The sequence below is a fragment of the Saccostrea echinata genome, unplaced genomic scaffold (genome assembly GCF_033153115.1).
Source record: "Saccostrea echinata isolate AGI-Se365-2 ecotype Australia unplaced genomic scaffold, CSIRO_AGI_Sech_v1 ptg000002l, whole genome shotgun sequence".
NCBI classification, from domain to species: Eukaryota; Metazoa; Mollusca; class Bivalvia; order Ostreida; family Ostreidae; genus Saccostrea; species Saccostrea echinata.
Genome location: NW_026889751.1, coordinates 24,932,117 through 24,953,449, shown reverse-complemented (window position 1 = coordinate 24,953,449; position 21,333 = coordinate 24,932,117). Strand labels below are relative to the sequence as shown.

The 21,333-nt window shown below is 36.5% G+C and overlaps 1 protein-coding gene across 1 annotated transcript; it reads right to left on the bottom strand.

Annotated features, from left to right (window-relative positions):
* Nucleotides 1-950: 950 nt before the first annotated feature.
* Nucleotides 951-21,146, bottom strand: LOC133175400 (uncharacterized). Its single transcript, XM_061310507.1, has 19 exons — nt 20,524-21,146; nt 20,040-20,265; nt 18,791-19,697; nt 18,200-18,271; nt 17,853-18,052; nt 17,259-17,361; nt 16,777-16,921; nt 16,232-16,329; nt 14,740-14,826; nt 11,645-13,230; nt 11,280-11,329; nt 10,946-11,032; nt 10,255-10,358; nt 10,064-10,139; nt 9,613-9,701; nt 9,117-9,383; nt 5,489-5,575; nt 4,920-5,149; nt 951-2,338 (listed from the first exon to the last, which is right to left on the bottom strand). The coding sequence occupies exons 1-19, from the start codon at nt 21,125-21,127 to the stop codon at nt 2,203-2,205; spliced, it is 5,154 nt and encodes a 1,717-aa protein (XP_061166491.1). The 5' UTR covers nt 21,128-21,146; the 3' UTR covers nt 951-2,202.
* Nucleotides 21,147-21,333: the final 187 nt, after the last annotated feature.

Genomic DNA, 21,333 nt, shown 5'->3' with positions numbered 1-21,333 from the left:
TATGAATGGTTTCTTAAAAAACTGAGCTAAACACTAATTTAAGAAAAGTGAGGTCAAGGTCAAAGGAAAGGTCAAGGTCAAAAAATATTGATGCAGTTGAATAGCTCTCATCAGTATGTATCAGCATATTAAGTTTGACACTAATTTAAGAAAAGTGAGGTCAAGGTCAAAGGAAAGGTCAAGGTCAAAAAATGTTGATGCAGTTGAAAAGGTTACATCAGTATGTATTAGCATATGAAGTTTGATGAAAATATTATGAATGGTTTCTTAAAAAACTGAGCTAAACACTAATTTAAGAAAAGTGAGGTCAAGGTCAAAGGAAAGGTCAAGGTCAAAAAATATTGATGCAGTTGAATAGCTCTCATCAGTATGTATCAGCATATTAAGTTTGACACTAATTTAAGAAAAGTGAGGTCAAGGTCAAAGGAAAGGTCAAGGTCAAAAAATGTTGATGCAGTTGAATAGCTCTCATCAGTATGTATCAGCATATGAAGTTTGATAACACTATCTTGAATGGTATCTTTAAAATTGAGCTAAAAACTTATTTAAGAAAAGTGAGGTCAAGGTCAAAGGAATGGTCAAGGTAAAAAATATTGATGCAGTTGAATAGCTCTCATCAGTATGTATCAGCATATGAAGTTTGTTAAAAGTATCATGAATGGTTTCATTAAAACAGAGCTAAACATTAATTTAAGAAAAGTGAGGTCAAGGTCAAAAGAAAGGTCAAGGTCAAAAAAATGTTGATGCAATTGAATAGCTTACATCAGTATGTATCAACATATGAAGTTTGATTACACTATCTTGAATGGTATCTTTAAAACTGAGCTAAACACTAATTTAAGAAAAGTGAGGTCAAGGTCAAAGGAAAGGTCAAGGTCAAAAAATGTTGATGCAGTTGCATAGCCCTCATCAATATCTATCAGCATATGAAGTTTGATAAAAATATCTTGGATAGTTTCTTTGAAACTGAGCTTTGAACAGAGCTAAACGCAAAGTGTGACGGAAGGACAGACGGAAGGACAGAAGGACGGAAGGACGGAAGACGGACATGACAAACACTATATGCCCCGGCCATATTCATGGCGGGGCATAAAAATGATTCTACCCAAGTGTACCAAAGAAAACCCAGTCAAAACATGTCATGAACATTTTCTTCATGCTTTCTGAACATGCTGAAACAAAAAAAAAACAACTCTTTACACAACATGAAATAAGTACATTTCAGCTTCCATGGAATGCCAATGACACATAATGATCGACCAATCACATGTAACAAAATCACAGAAGAAGCATTGGACCCTTTCCGTCTTTACCAAAGACTCTGCCACTACAAACCCGACTGCATACTTTGAACTTGGATCACCGGATATTTAATATCATCTGCCACAACAAGCTCTACGGAATGAGAATTCTGAAACTGTGTCCGTCCTCAGGAAGATGTAGTAATTGAAATTATTTCCCACAATTCAAATAATACAAACTTTCCACATATAATACAGAGAACAATGAAAGCCTGTAATTAGTAATTTGATCATTTCAAGGTAAAAATTAATTCCCCATGATTTAAATTTTTTTTTTAAAAAAAATGGCTACAATGAAGAAGGATGAATTGGAAATTATGTAATTTCAATAATGCCAAATACTGTAGAGTGGGAGAAATGACCAGTTACGTGTGTTTTTCAAGACACTACATATGAACAACACAAAAACAAAATCCACAGGTGACATAACAAGTTGTGACTTAACAAGTTAATGATAAAACACAAATGATTACAAATAACAAAATAACTGTAACGTTCTGAAAACACAATTCCCAATTCATGATGGTGAAATGCAGAAAATGTTGAAGATTTAACTACCGAGGTAAAAACAGTGCAGTCAAATGATAAAAAATATATCTATACAAACACCAATCGATTCCACGTCAAGGTATGCCAAAGCAGATCTTTCAAATCTACCAAGGAAAATTCACAGACACCCGTAATCTTTGAGATTCAAATCGACACAGTGACTTTCCTTTCCTGCATTTTCAATCATTTACCCTGTCTCTTGTGGTCCAATGTCATAAATGTAAATAAACAAACAAACAAATAAAAACGATGTTTTTCTTCCTCGTTTTCTAAGAAGCTGCCATAATTTGTAGCGGTAGACTGCCTGGATATATAGGCCACTTTCTGTTAAAGCACCAGAAATGTTCCAGACTCACCGAAATGGTGAGCCCTGTATTGAATTTAAAGATATGTCTACATTGTTATTCTGTTTCACTTTGTTCTTCTCATTCTCTGCCATCCTATGACTTTTCATGTGGGCACTTCTACTCTTCACTTTGTGAAACACTCTGCAACATGCAAATTATCTTGATATATATGTAACCTGGTTTTACGAAAAATAGTGAAATGGTGAAATATTCTTAAAACTTCAATTCTAAACTACTATAGATCACCAAATTTTTGTCACCAACATAGTTACTGGGTGTTTTTTATAAGCGAGACAAAATTTTCATGAATTTCGAGAATTGCTTTATATGATCTTTTATAATACAAGTGAAAATGAAATTTTTACGAGGGGAAGTTATCGTGAAATTACATGAAATTTAAGTTCTCACGAATAAAAAGTGATTAACAGTACATGCATGTTTTTTTTCCCTGTTGCAGGTACATGTACAGTGTATATACACTGTTTGTGTGAATGAAATGTTTATTTCTGATACAGTATATGTGAGGAAGGTACATTCAGGTGTTTATCTGTAGAATGAGTAAGGTTATAAAACAAGAAGCTCATGGGCCTCCATGCTCAACTTAAACACCTTGGCCTTGCAGTTCTTCATCAGATCCCCCCTCTTTCTTCACATCAGAAATTTTGACCCCATATTGTGCCTCCACCCTATCCACATGGGGTCATGACATAACCAAACTTGAATGCATACATCATGGGGATGCTTAAATATTAATATGACTAATCATGCCTCTGCTGTTCCTGAGAAGAATAATTTTATAGATTTTAAAACAAATTGAACTTAATAAATTTTCACTATTTCTTCATCATCCCCCGTTTGAAAGATGGTATGACCCTTTATGTACACAAACTTGAATCCCCATAACCTAGGAGTGCTTTGTGGTAAGTTTGGTTGACACTGACCCAGCGGTTCTGCTGAAGAAGTAACAAGAGGCCCATGGGCCACATCGCTCACCTGAGCACATTGGCTAGGCAAAAGCACAAATCAGTTCAGTATTGAAAAGGTTACAGGGGGGGGGGGGGGGGGGGGGGGGGGGGGAGGAGATACCTGATGATGCTTCCATGTTAATATAACAAATGGCTTTGTTGTACTTGAGTAAATTTTGAAAAAATTTGATCCCCCATTGTGGCTCCTCCCTATCCCAGAGGTCAATATTTGAACAAACTTGAATCTACACTACCTGAGGATGCTTCCATATCAATATGACTAAACATAGCTTTTCTGTTCTTGAGAAGAAATATTTTTTCTGCATGTTCTTATGTAAAACTTTCGATCCCCCATTGGGCCCCACCCTACCCCAGGGGTCATCATTTGAACGAATTTGAATTTACACTATCTGAGGATGCTTCCATATCAAAATGACTAAACATGATTTTCAGTTCTTGAGAAGAGGATATTTTCCTATATGTTCCTATGTAAAATTTTCAACCCCCCATTGTGGCCCATCCCTATCCCCGGGGGTCATCATTTTAACAAACTTGAATCTACACTACCTGAGGATGCTTCCATATCAAAATGACTAATCATGGCTTTGCAGTTCTTCATCAGAAGATATTTTCCTATATATTTCTATTTAAGACTTTGATCCTCCATTGTGGCCCCACCCTATCCCAAGGGGTCATGATTTGAACAATCTTGAATTTACACTACCTGAGGATACTTCCACATAAATATGATCAATCAGGGCTTTGCTGTTCCTGAGAAGATTTTTAAAATTTTTATATTTCTATGTAAAACTTTGATCCTCCATTGTGGGCCTGCCCTACCCCCAGGGGTCATGATTTGAACAATTTGAATTTTTACTACCTGAGGATGCTTTCATATAAATATGACCAATCAGGTCTTTGCTGTTCTTGAGAAGAAAATTTTCAAACGTTTTTCCTATATATTTCTATGTAAAACTTTGATCCTCCATTGTGGCCCCGCCCTACCCCCAGGGGTCATGGTTTGTACAAACTTGAATCTACACTACCTGAGGATGCTTTCATATAAATATGACCAATTAGGGCTTTGCTGTTCTTGAGAAGAAGATTTTGAAAGATTTTTCCTATATATTTCTATGTAAAACTTTGATCCTCCAAGGTGGCCCCACCCTACCCCTGGGGGTCATGATTTGAACAAACTTGAATCTACACTACCTGAGGATGCTTTCATATAAATATGACCAATCAGGTCTTTGCTGTTCTTGAGAAGAAGATTTTCAAAGGTTTTTCCTATATATTTCTATGTAAAACTTTGATCCTCCATTGTGGCCCCACCCTACCCCCGGGGGTCATGATTTGAACAAACTTGAGAATGCTTCCACATGAGTTTCATCTTCCCTGGCTCTGTCGTTTTTGACAAGAGGATTTTTAAAAGATGCTATTAATTTTTCACTAATTCTTTATGATCTCCCCTTGAAAGAGGGCATGGCCCTTCATTTGAACAAACCTGAATCCCCTTCACCCAAGGATACCTTGTGGCAAGTTTGGTTGAAATTGGCCCAGTGGTTCTTGAGAAGAAGGTGAAAATGTGAAAAACTTGAACCTTCAGTTCAGCTGAGTTAAAAACATTTCTCTTATACAGATTGACATGTACAGAACCCTGAAAGTGAACCCTGGGTTCACTTTGTGTTTGCTTGGCGTCTACTATTTAAAAAATTTGGGTGAGCTCTCAGTTTGCTGTACATCAGAATTAAATGTACCTTCCACAGAGTTTACAAGGAAATACTTCTGTTGGTTCATCCCCATCATTAACAGGAGATGGTTTAGCGGGTTTGGAGGTTTTAGTGGATGGTCGTCCTGGGCCTCGAGCCTCTTGGGACGCCCCTCGTGCTTCCTGCGATCCACCACTCTCCGTTGTGGTGTTCTTTGTTGTTAACCCTCCTCCATGAATACGAATGTGGCCGTTCAATCCTTGCTTAGAAGTAAAACTCTGTAATTATAATAATGGTGTAAAAAAAAAAAGTCAATGAAAATCAGTAGTCATTTCTTTATGATCTCAAGAGGAACAAATTTGAATCCCCCTTTACCCACAAATACTGTGTAGCAAGTCAAGTTCAAATTGGTTGAAAGGTTTTGGAGGAGTATCTGAACTGAAGATGTGAAAATTCATGAAAAACCACCAATTTCAAAATCTCATTTGCCTTAAGCTCTGTGCAAAAAATTTTTACCACAGACTTAAAAATATTGGATTGAATAAATGATGCCTTCACCTTTCTCATGAATACAAGTTGTACTAGACACAAAATAAAAGATTTGAAAGTTGACTTACAGCAAAGCAGTCTGGGTAATCACAGGTATAGGTAGGCACGGGTGAGGCACTCACAGACGACGAAACAGAACGTACATCGTCTTTATCCTACAAAGTACCAAGATTTTATTGACTAATAAATGTCACTAGCTCAATGACACAATTGAATCTAACATGTAGAGTGTACTTTCAATTTGATTAACATTGCACATGACAATACCATATTTATTTGGAGCCTTGCAAAGGCCCATTACAGCCTTTGGAATATGATATTTAAAAACTCAAGGGAAATCTACTTTAAATTAGCCTATGAAAAAGTAATTAGAAAAAGAAAAAGAAGAGGCCCAGGGGCCACATTCCTCACCTGAGCACTTTGGCTAGGATAAAGCAGAAATCAGTTCAGCAGTTCAGTATTGAAAAGTTAAATAAAAGTGGTTCAGGTGGGTGTGGGGGCGGGGGGTATAATATCTACACTTCCTAAGGATGCTTTTGAATTAGTATGACAAGTAATGTCTTTGCTCTTCTTAACTCTTTCCCCCTCAGAGCTTTTAAGATAAGGCGTTACTGTATACTCCCATAGCAAGCCACTGCTGTAGCCTTATCTCCACAGCAGTCTAGCATCAGTGATAACCCCATTTACTCAGGCATTTTCAGAAATAAAGAAAAAAATCACAGTGCTTTATATTTATTCTTATTACTCTCAAATTATTGGGTAAAAATATATAAAACCAAGTATTTTCATTTTCAGCACAATCTCATCTTTACAATGATGATAATTTAAAGCCAATCCTTTATTTTCAAACTATGAAAAAGTTTGGTAAATGTCAAGAGTCAGTGTATATACACACATTTTTCATGACAAAATATTTAGAATTTAATCATCTTACAGTCAATAAAAAGGTTTCAATGTCTATCTTGGTATGTGAAAAGATCCACTTTTTGCATAGATGCACACTGCAAAGTTTACACACAGAGAAAATCTTTTTAATTTCTTTTTTTTTGCTAAGTAAGCCTTCTTTTCTGCTTGATCTTATACCAGACACGGTTTTCCTTTCCCTTCTGTGTATTTATTCGCCGTGCACTTTTATTTTAGTGATGCACATAGTTTGTAATAATGTTTGGATAAAACATATCACCCAAGAAATCTTTTATTGCAGTTGTGTTTACACAAAAATCGGATACGGAATACTGGCCATGTGACTTTCACACGCTGATCAACTCGCACGCCATGAAATGTCGAAGGTTTTCTGGTCAATTATAATGTTCAGAATTAATTTTTTCTGCACAAATGAATTCTTTATGAATACAGGTAACTCTCGATACCTCGAAGTCTGCGGGACCGAGGAAAAACTTCGAGAGATCAAGAGTTTGAGAAAAGCAAATGCAGGGTTCGACACTAACTTTTTAAGGCTTTAGTCCGGCCGGACTAGTACTTCTTTACTTTTACTAGTCCGCACGCGATTTTATGAGTCCGTCAAAAAAATGTTTTTAAACATTAATTCAACGTGACAATTAATATACGTTTTATACTTTTTTTGAAATAAACAAAGCATTTACGTGAAATATATTATTCCACAGATTCATTGAAATCTCACAATCAGCCATCGTCGCAAGCCACGGGTTTTGTGTCCATTCTATTTGAGGAAACAGAATGGACACAAAACTCGTGGCTTGCGACGATGGCAATCAGCAAGTACGATCGTATTAGCGATCTCGTTCTTTTTTTTTTTTTTTTTGTCTTTACATTACATCCAAAACGTCCAACGTCTTTCTTTAAAGTGTCATACTAAATCATGAAATCGAAAAATAAAGCGCGGAATTGACTCGGAATTGCGTAACTACCCGCCAAAAGCTAGAAATCTAAAAATAAATGCGGGGTTTTCTAGTTAAAGTTGTCGAGAATCGGACATCAGTAATTTATTCATATTGTTTTCCAGAAATTTTTATTGGTCCGCTCAGACTAATTAGTCACAAATTTTATTAGTCCGAATGAAAATGTATTAGTCTGAGACTAACGGACTAACGTTAGTGTCGAACCCTGAAATGTTTATCGTCATTTCATGTATATTTATTTTTTCTTTGTAATACGGACATCATACTACGCATTTGTTACATGAAACGACATTTTAAAGCGTCGTGCATAGCATTGACTATTCCAAACATGATCATTGAACGCAGTTCTGTAAGTATTTGTCCAATAATGGTCGTCAAATTGACATCTAGGCTGCTTCTGTTTTTTTCATATTTTGTTTTACTTTGACACTGACTCGAAATAGAGATTAAATTAGACTGTTTGGTCTTTTAATCAATTACTACTTTTCACTGACACTACGTCTCTAAATTATCGTAAGACAGTCGATGATAATTATTTAAACAGCATATAGACAAAATATGATTAATTATAAATCAAGTATCACCTTGCAGCATAAGTGTCACCTGAATAAACATCCCATTCCTCGAGAACCGTGTCTTCTGCCTGGGGCCATTTAAATGTCCAGGTAAGGGTGCTAATTATATAACCTTGTTTAAACATAGCCACTTCGAGGTATTGAGGGTAAATTCTAATAGAATATACATAGCGGGACTGCATTTTGACTTCGAGGGATCAAGGGTTTCGAGAGATCAAGAGTTCGAGAAATCAAGAGTAAATTTGCTTAGTTATATAGGGGAAAAATTCGGGACCGTAGACTCACTTCGAGCGATCAAGAACTTCGAGAGATCGAAGTTCGAGCCATCAAGAGTTACCTGTATATGTATTCGATTCAGCATCCTAAAACCCATAAAGTTTATCTAAATCGTCGCATGAATAGAAATAATCTCATCGTACATTGTTTGTAATCCGCCATTTTGAATTAACAACTTTTGTTTTTCCTACCATACAAGGTAAAAACCATCTTTATTTATAGGTACACGTGAATTGATGACAGTGCACATACTTTATTTTTGTAGGCCAATAATAACGCTTCAATTTGATATCTGCCCCAAAGTTGTCGACGTCATAGTCTCGTTTTCACATAGTCTTAAAATAACAAGACGTCAAAAGGCGCTTGTGCGGAAATTCTGTATAGGCGTCGAGAGATGCTAGTGCAGTAATCATGGATGGGCGTCGAGAGGCGCTTGTGCGGAAATCCTGGCTAGGCGTCGAGAGGCGCTTGTGAGTGGGAAAGAGTTAAGAAGAAAATTTCACCCTGGGGGTCATGATTTGAACAAACTTGAATGTACACTACCTGAGGATGCTTCCATATAAATATGACCAATCATAGCCTTGCTGTTTTTGAGAAGAAGATTTTTAAAGATTATTCCTATGTATTCCTATGTAAAACTTTGATAGCCAATTTTGCCCCAACCTACCTTATCAAGCACAGTGGTCTTTAGACGATGCCATTAATTTTTCACGAGTTCATAATTATCTACCCTTGGAAGAAGGCATGGCCATTCATTTGAACAAATCTGAACCCCATTTATCCATGGATGCTTTGTGGCAAGTTTGAATGAAATTGGCCCAGTGGTTCTTGAGAAGATAAATATGGGAAAATTTTACGACAACAACAACAGACAACAGAAAAATTTCAATCAGAAAAGATCACTTAAAGGCTCAGGTGAGTTAAAAAACAAAAAAATTCAAAAATTTCAGAACAGCTTTCCTTACTGGCTGATTGTCTGTGTCCATGGACTCGATAGATTCCGAGTCAGACTCAACAAGATCATTTTCCTCTGGTTTTGGGAAACTAGGATTTTCTGCTGCTGCTGCTTGTTGATTTTGAGCTTGAACTGCAGCTTGCTGAGATCGGAGATTGTACAGACGATCATGTTCTCGCTTCCGTCGGATGATTCGCAATCTCTTGTGTTCATCTGGGCACACCTTTTTCCACAGGTAATAGAAATGAAGACACTCTTTTGTTGTTTTTGTACCAATCTGAAAATTAGTCAAACAAAAAAAATCTCTCAATGAGCACAACAGTTTTATGACAATTCAGTATTTTTTTTTTTAATTTAATTTAAAAAGATGCAACAGAGAATTTTCATTTACTGCTCCCTACGTTCTGTTACACAATTCCTCATGTTCTTTCACAAACCACTGCAACTATTACTTACAATTCAATCTACAATAGCTTAAAACAAACCTCAGACCAAGACAATCTCACCTCTTTAGATATTTTAAAGAAATCTTTATCACACTTCCACAGAGCTTGTTGATATTTTTCAATTTCTTCTGAGGACCATTGGTCAGTTTCTGAAATAATGAACATTCCATGAGCTAACATAGTCATGTCATTATTACATATACATATACCTACATTTTGTGAAATCATTTGTAAATGTTAATTTTTATACAAGTATTAACATATTTAATCCCCACCCCCACCCCTACAGACCCTGGCCTTCGGCTGAGATACAGACCCCTCAGACCAGACAACATTACACTAAGAGTTAAAATTAACTACAAATAGTTTCAGTGTCAACTTGAAGACAGGATGCAGTGAAACCGTGGACACTGTGGAAAACCACCTTTGTGGGGTAAACCCATTACACAACAGTGCACCTTACCCTGATATTTATAATCTAACATTTATAATCTAATAGCGTGTTTCTTACCCTGATATTTATAATCTAACAGAGTGTGTTTCTTTGGTAATGAGACCTTTCCTTCCATCAGCTTCAACATGGCTTCCTACAATAGAAAGGACAGGAATTTCCACGACAAATTTCCCAAAAACCCACAAAGAGAAAAATACATTAAACTGGATTCAAAAAGCTTAATGAGCCTATTGCCCTCTTGTTGGTACCTTGATATCGCCCTTCAGAATGTGGAGGACATGCAAGGCATATTCCACATTACACCCATTTCCTGGAACACCAGCACTACAGCTGAATTCCTGGTAATATTGCACTACAAAATAAAAGGTTACTTGTTAAATTCCTTGTACAGTGGTCTCATCATTTTTCTTTATACATCAATTTTTTGTTGTTTTTGTGGTTGCACTGGACCACCTATTTTACCATTCGTTGAATAAGATGAGGTAGTTTATCCATGAATTTACATACTTACAACTCAGTATTTCTTGCCAAAACCATGAAATTTGACTCCCCCCCCCCCCCCCCCAACACACACACACAAATAAGAAATCACCACAATATTGAAAAACACTGAATTGAAAAAGCTATACATTTGATTTTATGGTTTAACTTCGGTACTCGTTGATGTTCCCTTATGTCTGTCAAGTTTACTTGAATCAATCCACGCCACAAATTTTTTAATAAAAGTTGGAAAATGAAACAAATTACTGTAAAATCACACATTTTCATGGGGTTTGGGAAAAATAATTGGTTCGTGGGGATTTGATTTTTGTGGTTGAGGAAGAGCTGAGTTGTCATAGGTTCTCTTCATACCATGAAAAAAGAAAATTAACCTCGTTTGGGGGGGGGGGGGGTAATTAACTCCCATGAAAAATAGTGATTTCATAGTAAAACACAAACCATCTTCCTCTGAATTATCAGCCATGGATGCTGGAGTCCAAACCAGTTCTTCCTTACATTCTGCTTTCATGGCTTCAGATCTATTTTCTGAATGACACAAAATATCCATTGTCGTTTCATTTTATCACAAATGCTATTTTAAAATTGCCAGCAACAATACTGAGATCATCATACTTTCACTTCTTTATATATTGCAGGCCTTTAGCATTTCCTGAACGATATGAATTATAAATGGTCATCTATTTTCTTAAATAAGAGAATTAATAGACAGCTTTTCATTTACAATGTTTTTTTAAACTGATACTGGTTAATTCACATGAACAAATTGCCTTACCATTAAATGGAGGTATTTCTGCTTGATACGGACTTCCAATATTCACATGCCTATCATAAAACAATAGATTGTAAATTGTGCACAACTCATATTACTTTGTTCTTAAACATATAACTTTTCTCCACTTTTAAACAGACCCACCCCTCCAACTCAAAAATCAAATTTATTTACTTGTTGCACTTCAAAGTTATAAATATCTGAAATCCACTTTATCAACTTTCAAAAACCAATGTGGCTCTTTAAACTGAACCTGACTTCATAATTTAAGAAATGCCCTATCAAAACAAAATTTACTGATCAATTCATTAATGAAGAGAAAGTAGAAGAGGAAGTTTTTTATTTAAACTAGGTCAAAATGGACTCACGGTAGCACATCAGTCTCTGGTGGGGGTTCTACTGCCGCCTCTGGCTGGGGTTCCTCCTCTTCAGCAATGTCCGCAATATCTGACTTCATGGAACTAACACTTCTTGCTGATAACAGCAGAGAATTCCTAGGGGTCAAAGGTGCTGACTTTGGGGTTATTGGTATATACCCTGACAAAGAGCAGAAAAGTCCAGAGCCACTCCGAATGGGGCTCAACATGGGGGGAGGGGTGTATGGAGGTGGTGTATTCCCTCCCCGGGATTCCCCTGGTAAAATCCTTGGAGACCTTAGTCTGCTCTGAAATCCCGAATTGTTGAGATAGGTTGGTATAAAGAGAGGAGAGGGTCTGTGTTTCCTCCTCATTTTTAATGTCCCCAGGGAATTCGGGTTCCTAAACTGCCCTGCTCCATCAGACTTCGATAATTTTGACGAGTCCCAATTCCCATCGTGGGATTTAAATTTATGCAGAGATGCTTCAGTTCTGCTTCTTGGCCTCATAAACGTGTTATCCACACTCTGCGATCGAAGAAGTTTAAAATCGTCTCCTGATTTACTTCTCATTCGCTGTTTGGTCTCAGGACTACAGATGGACGGAGAGGGTTTGACAAATGACTCATCTTTGGTTGGAAACTTCTGGGTGGCAAAGTTGACAGTTATCTTTGGTTTCTCATAATCACTACCTGAAAGTCTGCGTTTGAGCTCCTTATGTTTATCACCCTTCTCTATTTTGTGAGGTTCTTTCACATCACTTTTGTCTTTCCCAGTGTCCGTGATCGTCACTTTTGGAAATGAAAATGGATAGATTTCTGCTGCCTTGACATCCCTCCCTTCCTCAGACTTCCTGCGGTCTCTCATCTCATGCTCGGCAATAGTGCTATTAATGTCATCTAAAGCTGAATTAAAATCCATCACCTTCCCTAAATCTGATGGGTTAGAGTGACCCATCCCAGGGTAAATAGATGTAGGATGGTTGGAAGCAACTGCTCCTGGAACAGTTTGTGAGCTACTGGCCTTTCCAATATTTATGTTTCTATTTCCTGTAGAGTCAGTGGGTTCCACTAACTCAAACTGTTTGAGTCCTTCGGATGTTTCCATGCTGTTGAGCAGCTGAGCAACTGTCATTCCATGATGCTTGGAGGTTGAGACCAAGGTCACATGACTGGAAGCAAGCTGGGAAAGTGGGTCACCAAGTGGTGCCTCTTTCAACCCTCCACTTTCTTGTTTAATTTGTTGAGACCCATACTGATTCTGAGCAAATTTTGGTTGAAGGGAACTAGATGAGGACTGCACATTTGAAGGATTCATTGGATTGGGTAATGAATTCAGATTGATGTGAGAATTTCGAATCGGAGAACTAAAATTCTCAACTGTCCTTTGTTGCTGTTCTTGTTGCTGGAGCTGTTGCTGCACAAGTTGCTGTACCTGAGCTGCCAGGTTGCTGGAATATTCCTGAGTTTCCATTGCACTCACTGCTTGATGTGGTGCATTCTGAGCATGCATCTGAGTGACTGATGGTTGTACATTATCATAACTATACTCTGTAGTCTCCATCGAGCCTTGGCGCTGAAGAATATTGTGAGGAAGAGGCTGGAATAATAGTTATCAAATTAATATACAACTTTTTCAATTAAATTCTAAAAACATTACTAAATTACTGTAAATATGTTATATATATCATGTACAATATTTGGCAGAAATTTTTTCAAGTTAGCGTGGATTTTATTTAGCACATCTCTGAATATAAATATCATGACATTTAGTGATGCACTTGAAGAAGAAACTGCTTTCCATCACAGGTGCTAAAAGAATACACAGCCAAATATAATAAACTTACAGTTAGGGATGTCAGTTTTGTCAGTAATTCATATTCGAATATTCAATGAAAGTATTCGAATATATTCTATAAAATAAATAAAATCTGTTTTATTTTAAATATGCATTATCCTACTCTCATGAAAGGTTTAGCGTAGGTATACTTATTTTGGAAGTAAAATTGTATGAAGACTTTTGTAGGTGTACAATAAGCAATTCCATTTGATATTTGTCAATGTTTGAAATAAATAATTGATTTAAATGTAGAAAAGTATAATTTTAACAAATGAAACGTGTATTTACAGTAACTCCAACTGGGAACCAGTCGTCTTACAAAAGGCAAGATAGTCGTAACGGTATATTGTTCAGATTTCAATACGTGTAATAAATTACAATTATCTGTCTGATAAGAGATATGATTATAATCTTTGATACAATGTAAACAAATATTTCCTTAGACAATTTTCCTAGGTAATTAACTAATATCCCGATAATGAATATAAAATTCAGGATTATCTACAACCCGAGATAATCAAGTAATTTACACATTTATTCTGAAATTAAGCCCTTTACAATATTAATTACCGATTAATTCTATCGGACATTCATTCAATGATCAATTAATCTTATTTTTATAAGTATACTCTTCACGCCTTTTAGACATTCTTAGATTTCATTTGTTGTCCTCGATTCTAGATCCGATCGTATTTAACTAATGAAAACTATGAAAGTACGTTTTGTATTATACAAAAAGCATTATTGTACAATTCTTTAACACCTTACTTAAAACAAAATACATGTTATTTAGTAGATTTATATGCTAAGAAAGCAGTGTAAGAAACCAGGCGATCGAAACTGATCACAAGTAAATTAAACAGGGATAATTCCAGCACTGTTCTAATCAAAATTTATTAATCACAGTACTTCTTTTTATGAAATCTGAAAAACACCGAATATTCGAATCTTAAATTCATATTCGAATATCAACTCATCGAATGAATATTCGAATGTTCGAATATTCGTTGCCATCCCTACTTACAGTAAATCAATTTAAATCAGCTCTATAAACCACTTTAACTTGCAAGATATTTTTTATTTCCTGTAATTACACAAGACTGTCTGCTTGAGAAACTTCCATTCTCGCACATACAGTATTTATATTTATTTATTAAAGATTATATACAAATTTAACCAAAATCCAAGAACTTTTTTATTGCCTTATAAATACCAAATAACTATCTTACAAAAGTAATGTGTCATGAAAATTAGGTGTTTTAAAGTGACCTGTTTTTGTTGCCGCTCTAAGCTACTCTGTATTTGTTGTTGTTCCTGCTGTAAAAGTTGCTGTAACTGTTGTTCCTGAAGTTGATCCTGTAAAAAACCAGATCATAACTCAACAACCATGTAACACTCATATCCACAAAACGAGAAAAAGAATCAACAATGATAAAGAATGCATAAAATATAGTCAATATATCTATTTTGAAGTCTAGAAATTAATTTTTATTCATGCCATAATGCCCTTGCCCTTTGATACATGACCGTGGAAAACTCTTTCAAAAATAATTTCCTAACTATAAAACATGAAATATTAAATCAAAGCAGCAATTTTTTACCAAGAGAAAAACACCTTTACGTTAATAACAAGAGGCCCATGGGCCACAATGCTCACCTGAGTAACTTGTTCTTCATCAGTACATTCTTTTTCCTATATATTCCTTTGTAAACCTTTGATTGCCCATTGTTGCCCTATTCTACCCCAGGAGTCATGATTTGAATAAACTTGAATCAATTCTACCTGAGAATGCTTCCATATAAATATGACTGATCATGGCTTTGCTGCTCTTGAAAAAAAGATTTTTCAAGATTTTTTTCTTTTTCTATGTAAAACTTTGATTGCCTATTGCCCCCTCCCCGGTCATGATTCGAACAAACTTGAATATACAGTACCTGTGGATTCTTCCATTTAAATATGACTGATCATGGCTTCCCTGTTCACAAGAAAAAGATTTCTTAAAAGATTTTTCCTTTATGTACCTATTAAAACTCTGACTCTGATCACCAATTGTAGCCCCACCCTAACCCTGGGGGTCATGATTTGAACAAACTTGAATCTTCACTACCTGTGAATGCTTCTCTGTAAATATGACTGATCATGATTTTCCTGTTCTTGAGCAAAAGATTTTTTAAAGATGTTTTTCTATGTAAAACTTTAATTTAAAACTTTAATTGCCCCATGTGGCCCCAACCTTCACCTGGGGGTTATGGTTTGAACAAATTTGAATCTACACTACTTAAGGATGCTTCCAGATAAATATGACTAATCATGACTTTGCTGCTCTTGAGAAGATTTTCATACAAGTTTCTTTCCTGACCCAGTGGTTCTTGAAAAAAGAAGATATTTAAATGACCACACCCAATTTTTTATTTTTTCTTAATTATTTTTCTTTGGAAGATGGTAAGGCCTTTCATTTGAACATCACCCAAGGATACTCTGTGCCAAGTTTGGTTGAAATTGGCCCAATGATTCTGGAGAAAAAGATGAAATTGTAATAAGTTTATGACAACAAAAACAATGACAACAACAACAAACAAATTTTGATCAGAAAAGCTCACTTGAGCCTTCATCTAAAGTGAGCTAAAAAGTGTTACAATTCAGCAGTTTTCAGCAGTAAACATAAAACTTGCAGAAAAAAATTGTCATTTTACTTTTCATTAGCATTTTTTCCTGACAAGAATATAACCAGGGTTAAAATTTCCTGTCAGTGGTCCTTACCCAGTATTGTGGTTGGGTGGGAGGGGCTGTTTTGTACATGCCAGGGGAGTCAGACATTGGGGAGTCGGGAGGTACCGGTGACTGTAAGGTATATTGCACTGCAAAATCAAACAAAACTCATGGTTTATTGTCTCATCTATCAAACCTTTTAGAGAGTGTACAAAAAACTTCAAAGCATAGTAATGTTTGAAAAAGATATAGTACATACATGTATATTGTAAATACCACAGATAATATCTATAGACATCACAAAAGAATACAAAAATATTTTCAGAAAATTTATACAGCAGTCCTATCATTTTAACAATAATATACTGTACATCTGCACTTCAGTTGAATACAATCATGATCTAATTTAATCACTCATTTTATCTCTGATAAACAAAGATAAACAGTATGTATCGCATGTCACTGAACTGTACTTCCCCATAATAAAAAAAAATCCTACCTTACACAAAAGAATGCTCTATGTGCACACATATAAATAATATACATTGTCTATTGAACAATTAAAATTACTTAATTAAACCAAACTAAATACACACTTTGGTTGTGTTGATTTGGGGAGGACACGACTTGATCCATGGTCCCCTGGAATGGCTGTCCAGGAAGCCCTGGTTTTTGCCCCACAGGTGAGGGAGGGGCTACCATTGGATTCATCTTCTTTGTTTTCTTATCTTCTTTTACTTCCTAGCATTGATGAAAATAAATTTTGGAAATGTATTTCAGATAATATATTTTTGTTTTAAAATCATGCAGCACCTTACTCAAAAAAGAAAAAAAAAACCTTTCTCCTACACATGTATCACAATCTCCCCTTAGTATATATATATATACACACACAGAAAATATTGTGAGGGGACCACAATATACACACACATATAGGTACTTGGGAAGTCAGAATATGCTATAATGAATTAATAATTAACCCTGCCTATAATTACGAGTAAATAAAGCATAAAAGCACACTTTGCTTTTGTATTTTGCATACTGAGTCTTGTATGTAAATACATGTAGGAACACTGACCTTTTTGAAGTATCCACCATGCAATCTCATGTGTCCATTTAAAGCTTGAATATTTTTAAATTTTCTGTCACATATGTTGCAAACAACAGGTCTTGATTCATCCCTAAAAAAGAAAATGAACTGAACTTTTGGTATTATTTTGCAATCTAAGAAAATAAGAAATCTTCTAGCATTCTTATATCAAAAGCAACATTATATGGAATAATAAAGATTTTTTTTCATTTCAGAACTTAAAGGTAATTTATGCAAGTCCAAATTTCTTAATTTCTATTTAGTCTAGAAGGAAATCATGCAGGAATAATACATGCATATGTAAATACAATCTCCTAGATCTTTAAAGGTATCAAAGACATTACTGCAGATCACTTAATTTTCACGAGATTGGTGTTTGGTATTAACATGATAAGCAAAACAAAATTTTCATGAATTTTGGTTATTGCTCTTTATTATCTTTAATAGTAAAAGAACAGACCGTATCACGAAATTACACGAAAATAAAGTCCATGTGAATAAAAAATAATTTACAGTACTTCAACATGATCAACTCAAAGTACAAAACACAAGCACAAGTTTTCAAATGTCCACCCAACATACATTAATTTTTGGTCGTTCCCATTTGGTTGGAATCCACGAGGTAAACCACCACTCAAGGGGTTGATCAAGCGGGCTGCATTTGGTATCTGGGCCGGGGCTGGGCTGATTGGGCTGACTTGCCCTAGATAATTAGATGATTGTTCCTCCCCTGAACTTGGAGGCATTGCTTCCTGCTTTACCCCAGGATTCAGTGAAGACACCTGTTGATTGCAGACAATGCTTTTAGTTATAAAATAGTAAACCAAGTATCCTGTGCCTCGGTTGACAATGTTTTTCTTGGGCTGAAAATTTTTGATGTTACCCTCAGTATTTATATGATATCAACCAGCTGTCAAAAACTCACATACCTGCCAGGCTTGGCCTGGAAATCCTACTGACTGCTGCATTCCTTGAGAATCCATAGCTTCCTTGGCAATAGCCTAAAACAGGAATCAATGAACTATGTCCATCAACAAACTTTCATTTATATCCTTCAATAAAGTTAAATACTCTAAACCAATTCTACTTCATGCACAAATCATATACACTGCATTATAAATGAGATATATAATTTCAATGTAGATACTCTCTTCACCCTCTGTATACCGGTATACACATATAGACTTTTCAAACAAACAATTGCCACTTCCAAATACATACACATGAAGAAATGAAAAAAATCTCTAAAGACAATTGCTAATAGGTGACCTGCTTCACAACAAATGTCAGATGTACAAAATTTTTCAGCTTTTTCAAGCTCAAGCCCTTTTTTCAGCTCTTCAAAGTTTTTTTTCAATTTAAATATTTCCGATTTCCAACGTTTTGGTATGAGCATTACTGAAGAGACATAATTTGTCCAAATGCGCATTTGGTGCATCAAAATTGGTACCGTACAAGATTTACATGTACATGTAATACTACAGGTATATTTTTTAACACTGCAATACCACTGAACTTACCTGCAGCTGTTGTTGCTGCATCTGTAACTGATGCTGAAGCTCTTGAGCTTGTTGCTGCATTTGTGAAGCCTGCAGCAACTGGGCTTGCTGCGTCTGTTGCAGCTGAGATGCCAGGGAGACCTGCTGCTGCTGCTGTTGCATTTGAGCCTGTTGTGCAGCTTGTTGCTGTTGTTGGATTTTCAGCTGCAGGTCATGCACTGCCTGCTGATCCGCATGTTGCTGTTGTGATTCAAGCATTCCAAACATTGCAGACTCTGATGACATAGGTTGCTGTGAAAACTGTTGTTGCTGTTGCAATTTCATTAGTTGAAGTTCTTTCAAGGCCTGGGCTGCCTGCTGTTCTTGTTCCTGTTGCAACTTAAGCTGCCATTCCTGCACTGCCTGCTGTTGCGAGACCTGCACCTGTTGTTGTTCTAGCTCTCCCAACCCCCCTTGTTGGCCACCCTGACCTCCTCCTTGTGGTTGCTGTTGCTCATACTGAAAAGCTGTTTGTGGTGCATGCGGCACACCGTAAGTGGGGCTTGTCACAGGAGTAGAACTTTCACTTGCATACTGTGAACTATAACCCCCTCCCTCAATAGCTGGTAATGTTACATCACTATGGATACTCTGATTTCCCACAGAACTGCCTGATATTGCAGAAGAGGCACTGCCACTCCCTGGGCTGGTTTGTGTGGAGGTGACAGAAGCTTTGATGGAGGCGGTGTTGGAGGCAGCTGCAGCGGCTATCACTGCTGCTGCATTCTGTGCCACTTTAGCTATAGCCTCCTGGATCTGCTCTGGAGATTGGTTGTGGTGATTCTCCAGGTGACGCCGCAGTGATCGAGCATCACAGTAACTCTTCTGACAGTTCTCCACAGTGCACTCATACGGTTTCTTCTCTCTGTGTGTCATCAGATGACCATTTCTAAAATTAGAAACAAGAGCAAACATGCACGTTTGCAGAATATTGTTATTTGTTTCCCAAAATCCAATAATTTGTAAAGAAAGGTCAAACACAAAGAGAATACCAAGCCTAAAAACAGGAAAAAAATCATGGTCAACAAAACTTTCCTTTTAATCTATCAAAAATGGCCATCAATGGTTTTTTTTAAAATGTTTCATCTGGTTAGACAATATTCAATCTGGAGAATGTTTTTGAAACTAAGAAATATTTGAGGGATTAAAACATTTTACCAGAAAGGAAAATGCCAAAATACATAACACCTTAATGCATCAAACTTCATGAATGTATTTCTTGTATACTCACAAGTGATCCTGTCTTTTAAAGGCCTTCTGACACAAATTACAGACATACTTTCTTTCATCACTGTGAGTAAGTCTGTGCTTTGCCAAGGCACTAGTGTTGTTAAATGATTTGTTACACGTAGTACACATCAGAAGGTTGGAGTTGCGACCGGGGGATCCTTGGGGAGGAGTTTTCATCTGTTTGGCCTTTATTTTCTTCTTACTGACTCCCTCAGCAAGTCTGGGGTCTGAAAATGGCCAAAACTTTGTCAATACTTGTAAGCTATTAAAGAATGAAAATGAACATGATGAAATCACAAATCATACTTGGGCACTGTATACATGCATATATCTATAAAATTCTATGTCACTGGTATACATAATAAAAGTATATTTTGAACATTTTTTCTTATTTTGATAAAAATTCCAAGACAAAAAAGCATATATTCAAGGCTTTCAACTCAATGAGATGAACTAAAGAAGATGAGAAAGTTCCAGAGTTTTACCTATGCTGAGACCATCAGGGTCGATAACAGAGCCCAGATTGCCTTCACCCACCAACCCGGGACTCGGATCTCCAAACGTCTCGTCCATGTCGTACGGCTCATCCATATTACCCTCCCCATCAAACAGATCCTGTGTCCCCATGTTGGGTAGAATCATGCCATCATCCAGATTTGGAAGGGTCCCTGCCACCGACACATCGAATGGTCCGTCTTGTAAGATTTCGTTTTCATTGTAGTTAATGGCACTGAGCATTGCGTCCCCCGAATTTGCGGAGGGACGATATGGATGGATATGTGGTGTAGACCTTGGCACGGGTGTTATAGGACTGGTCTGATCTCCAGAGTCAGGAAAAGAGTTCATGACCCCTAAGCCAGTTTTATCCTCCGCCATGGAATACAAATCTACTTTGGCATGGTCATGCTTTGGTTCACCCATGTCTTCTTTGATGGGCAATCGAATGTGAAACTGGTTATCTGTTAGGGAGTATCCCCCTAAAATAGAAGTAGGTGGGTAGTTAATGGCAGAATTTCCACCCTGGTGGGGAGAAATTCCTTTTTCTGGCATGAAGAGATTGGAAGTGGAAACATGGTGATGTGGATTCATAGTGGATGTGGATGATGAGGCAAGATGAATTTGTTAGAGTATAAGTGGTAGGAGTGGACACATTCTCTAGGCTTTGGAAAGGTCCACAAGGAAGGAAGAATTGGAATGCTTTCAATACAACATGATCATCAGAATGAAGAAAACCTAATAAAAGATAAAGAAAAAGAAAGAAGTATTAAATGATACCACTCATGCAAAATTAAAAT

Bases quoted from the DNA above. Each gene is read 5' to 3' on its own strand.
- LOC133175400 (XM_061310507.1), bottom strand. From the start codon at position 21,127: ATGAATCCACATCACCATGTTTCCACTTCCAATCTCTTCATGCCAGAA. The intron at 18,272-18,790 runs GTAAGTTCAGTG...TTCCTGTTTTAG, and splicing joins TGCAGCAACAACAGCTGCAG to GCTATTGCCAAGGAAGCTAT. The intron at 17,362-17,852 runs GTATGTTGGGTG...TTTCTTTTTTAG, and splicing joins GGGAACGACCAAAAATTAAT to GGATGAATCAAGACCTGTTG.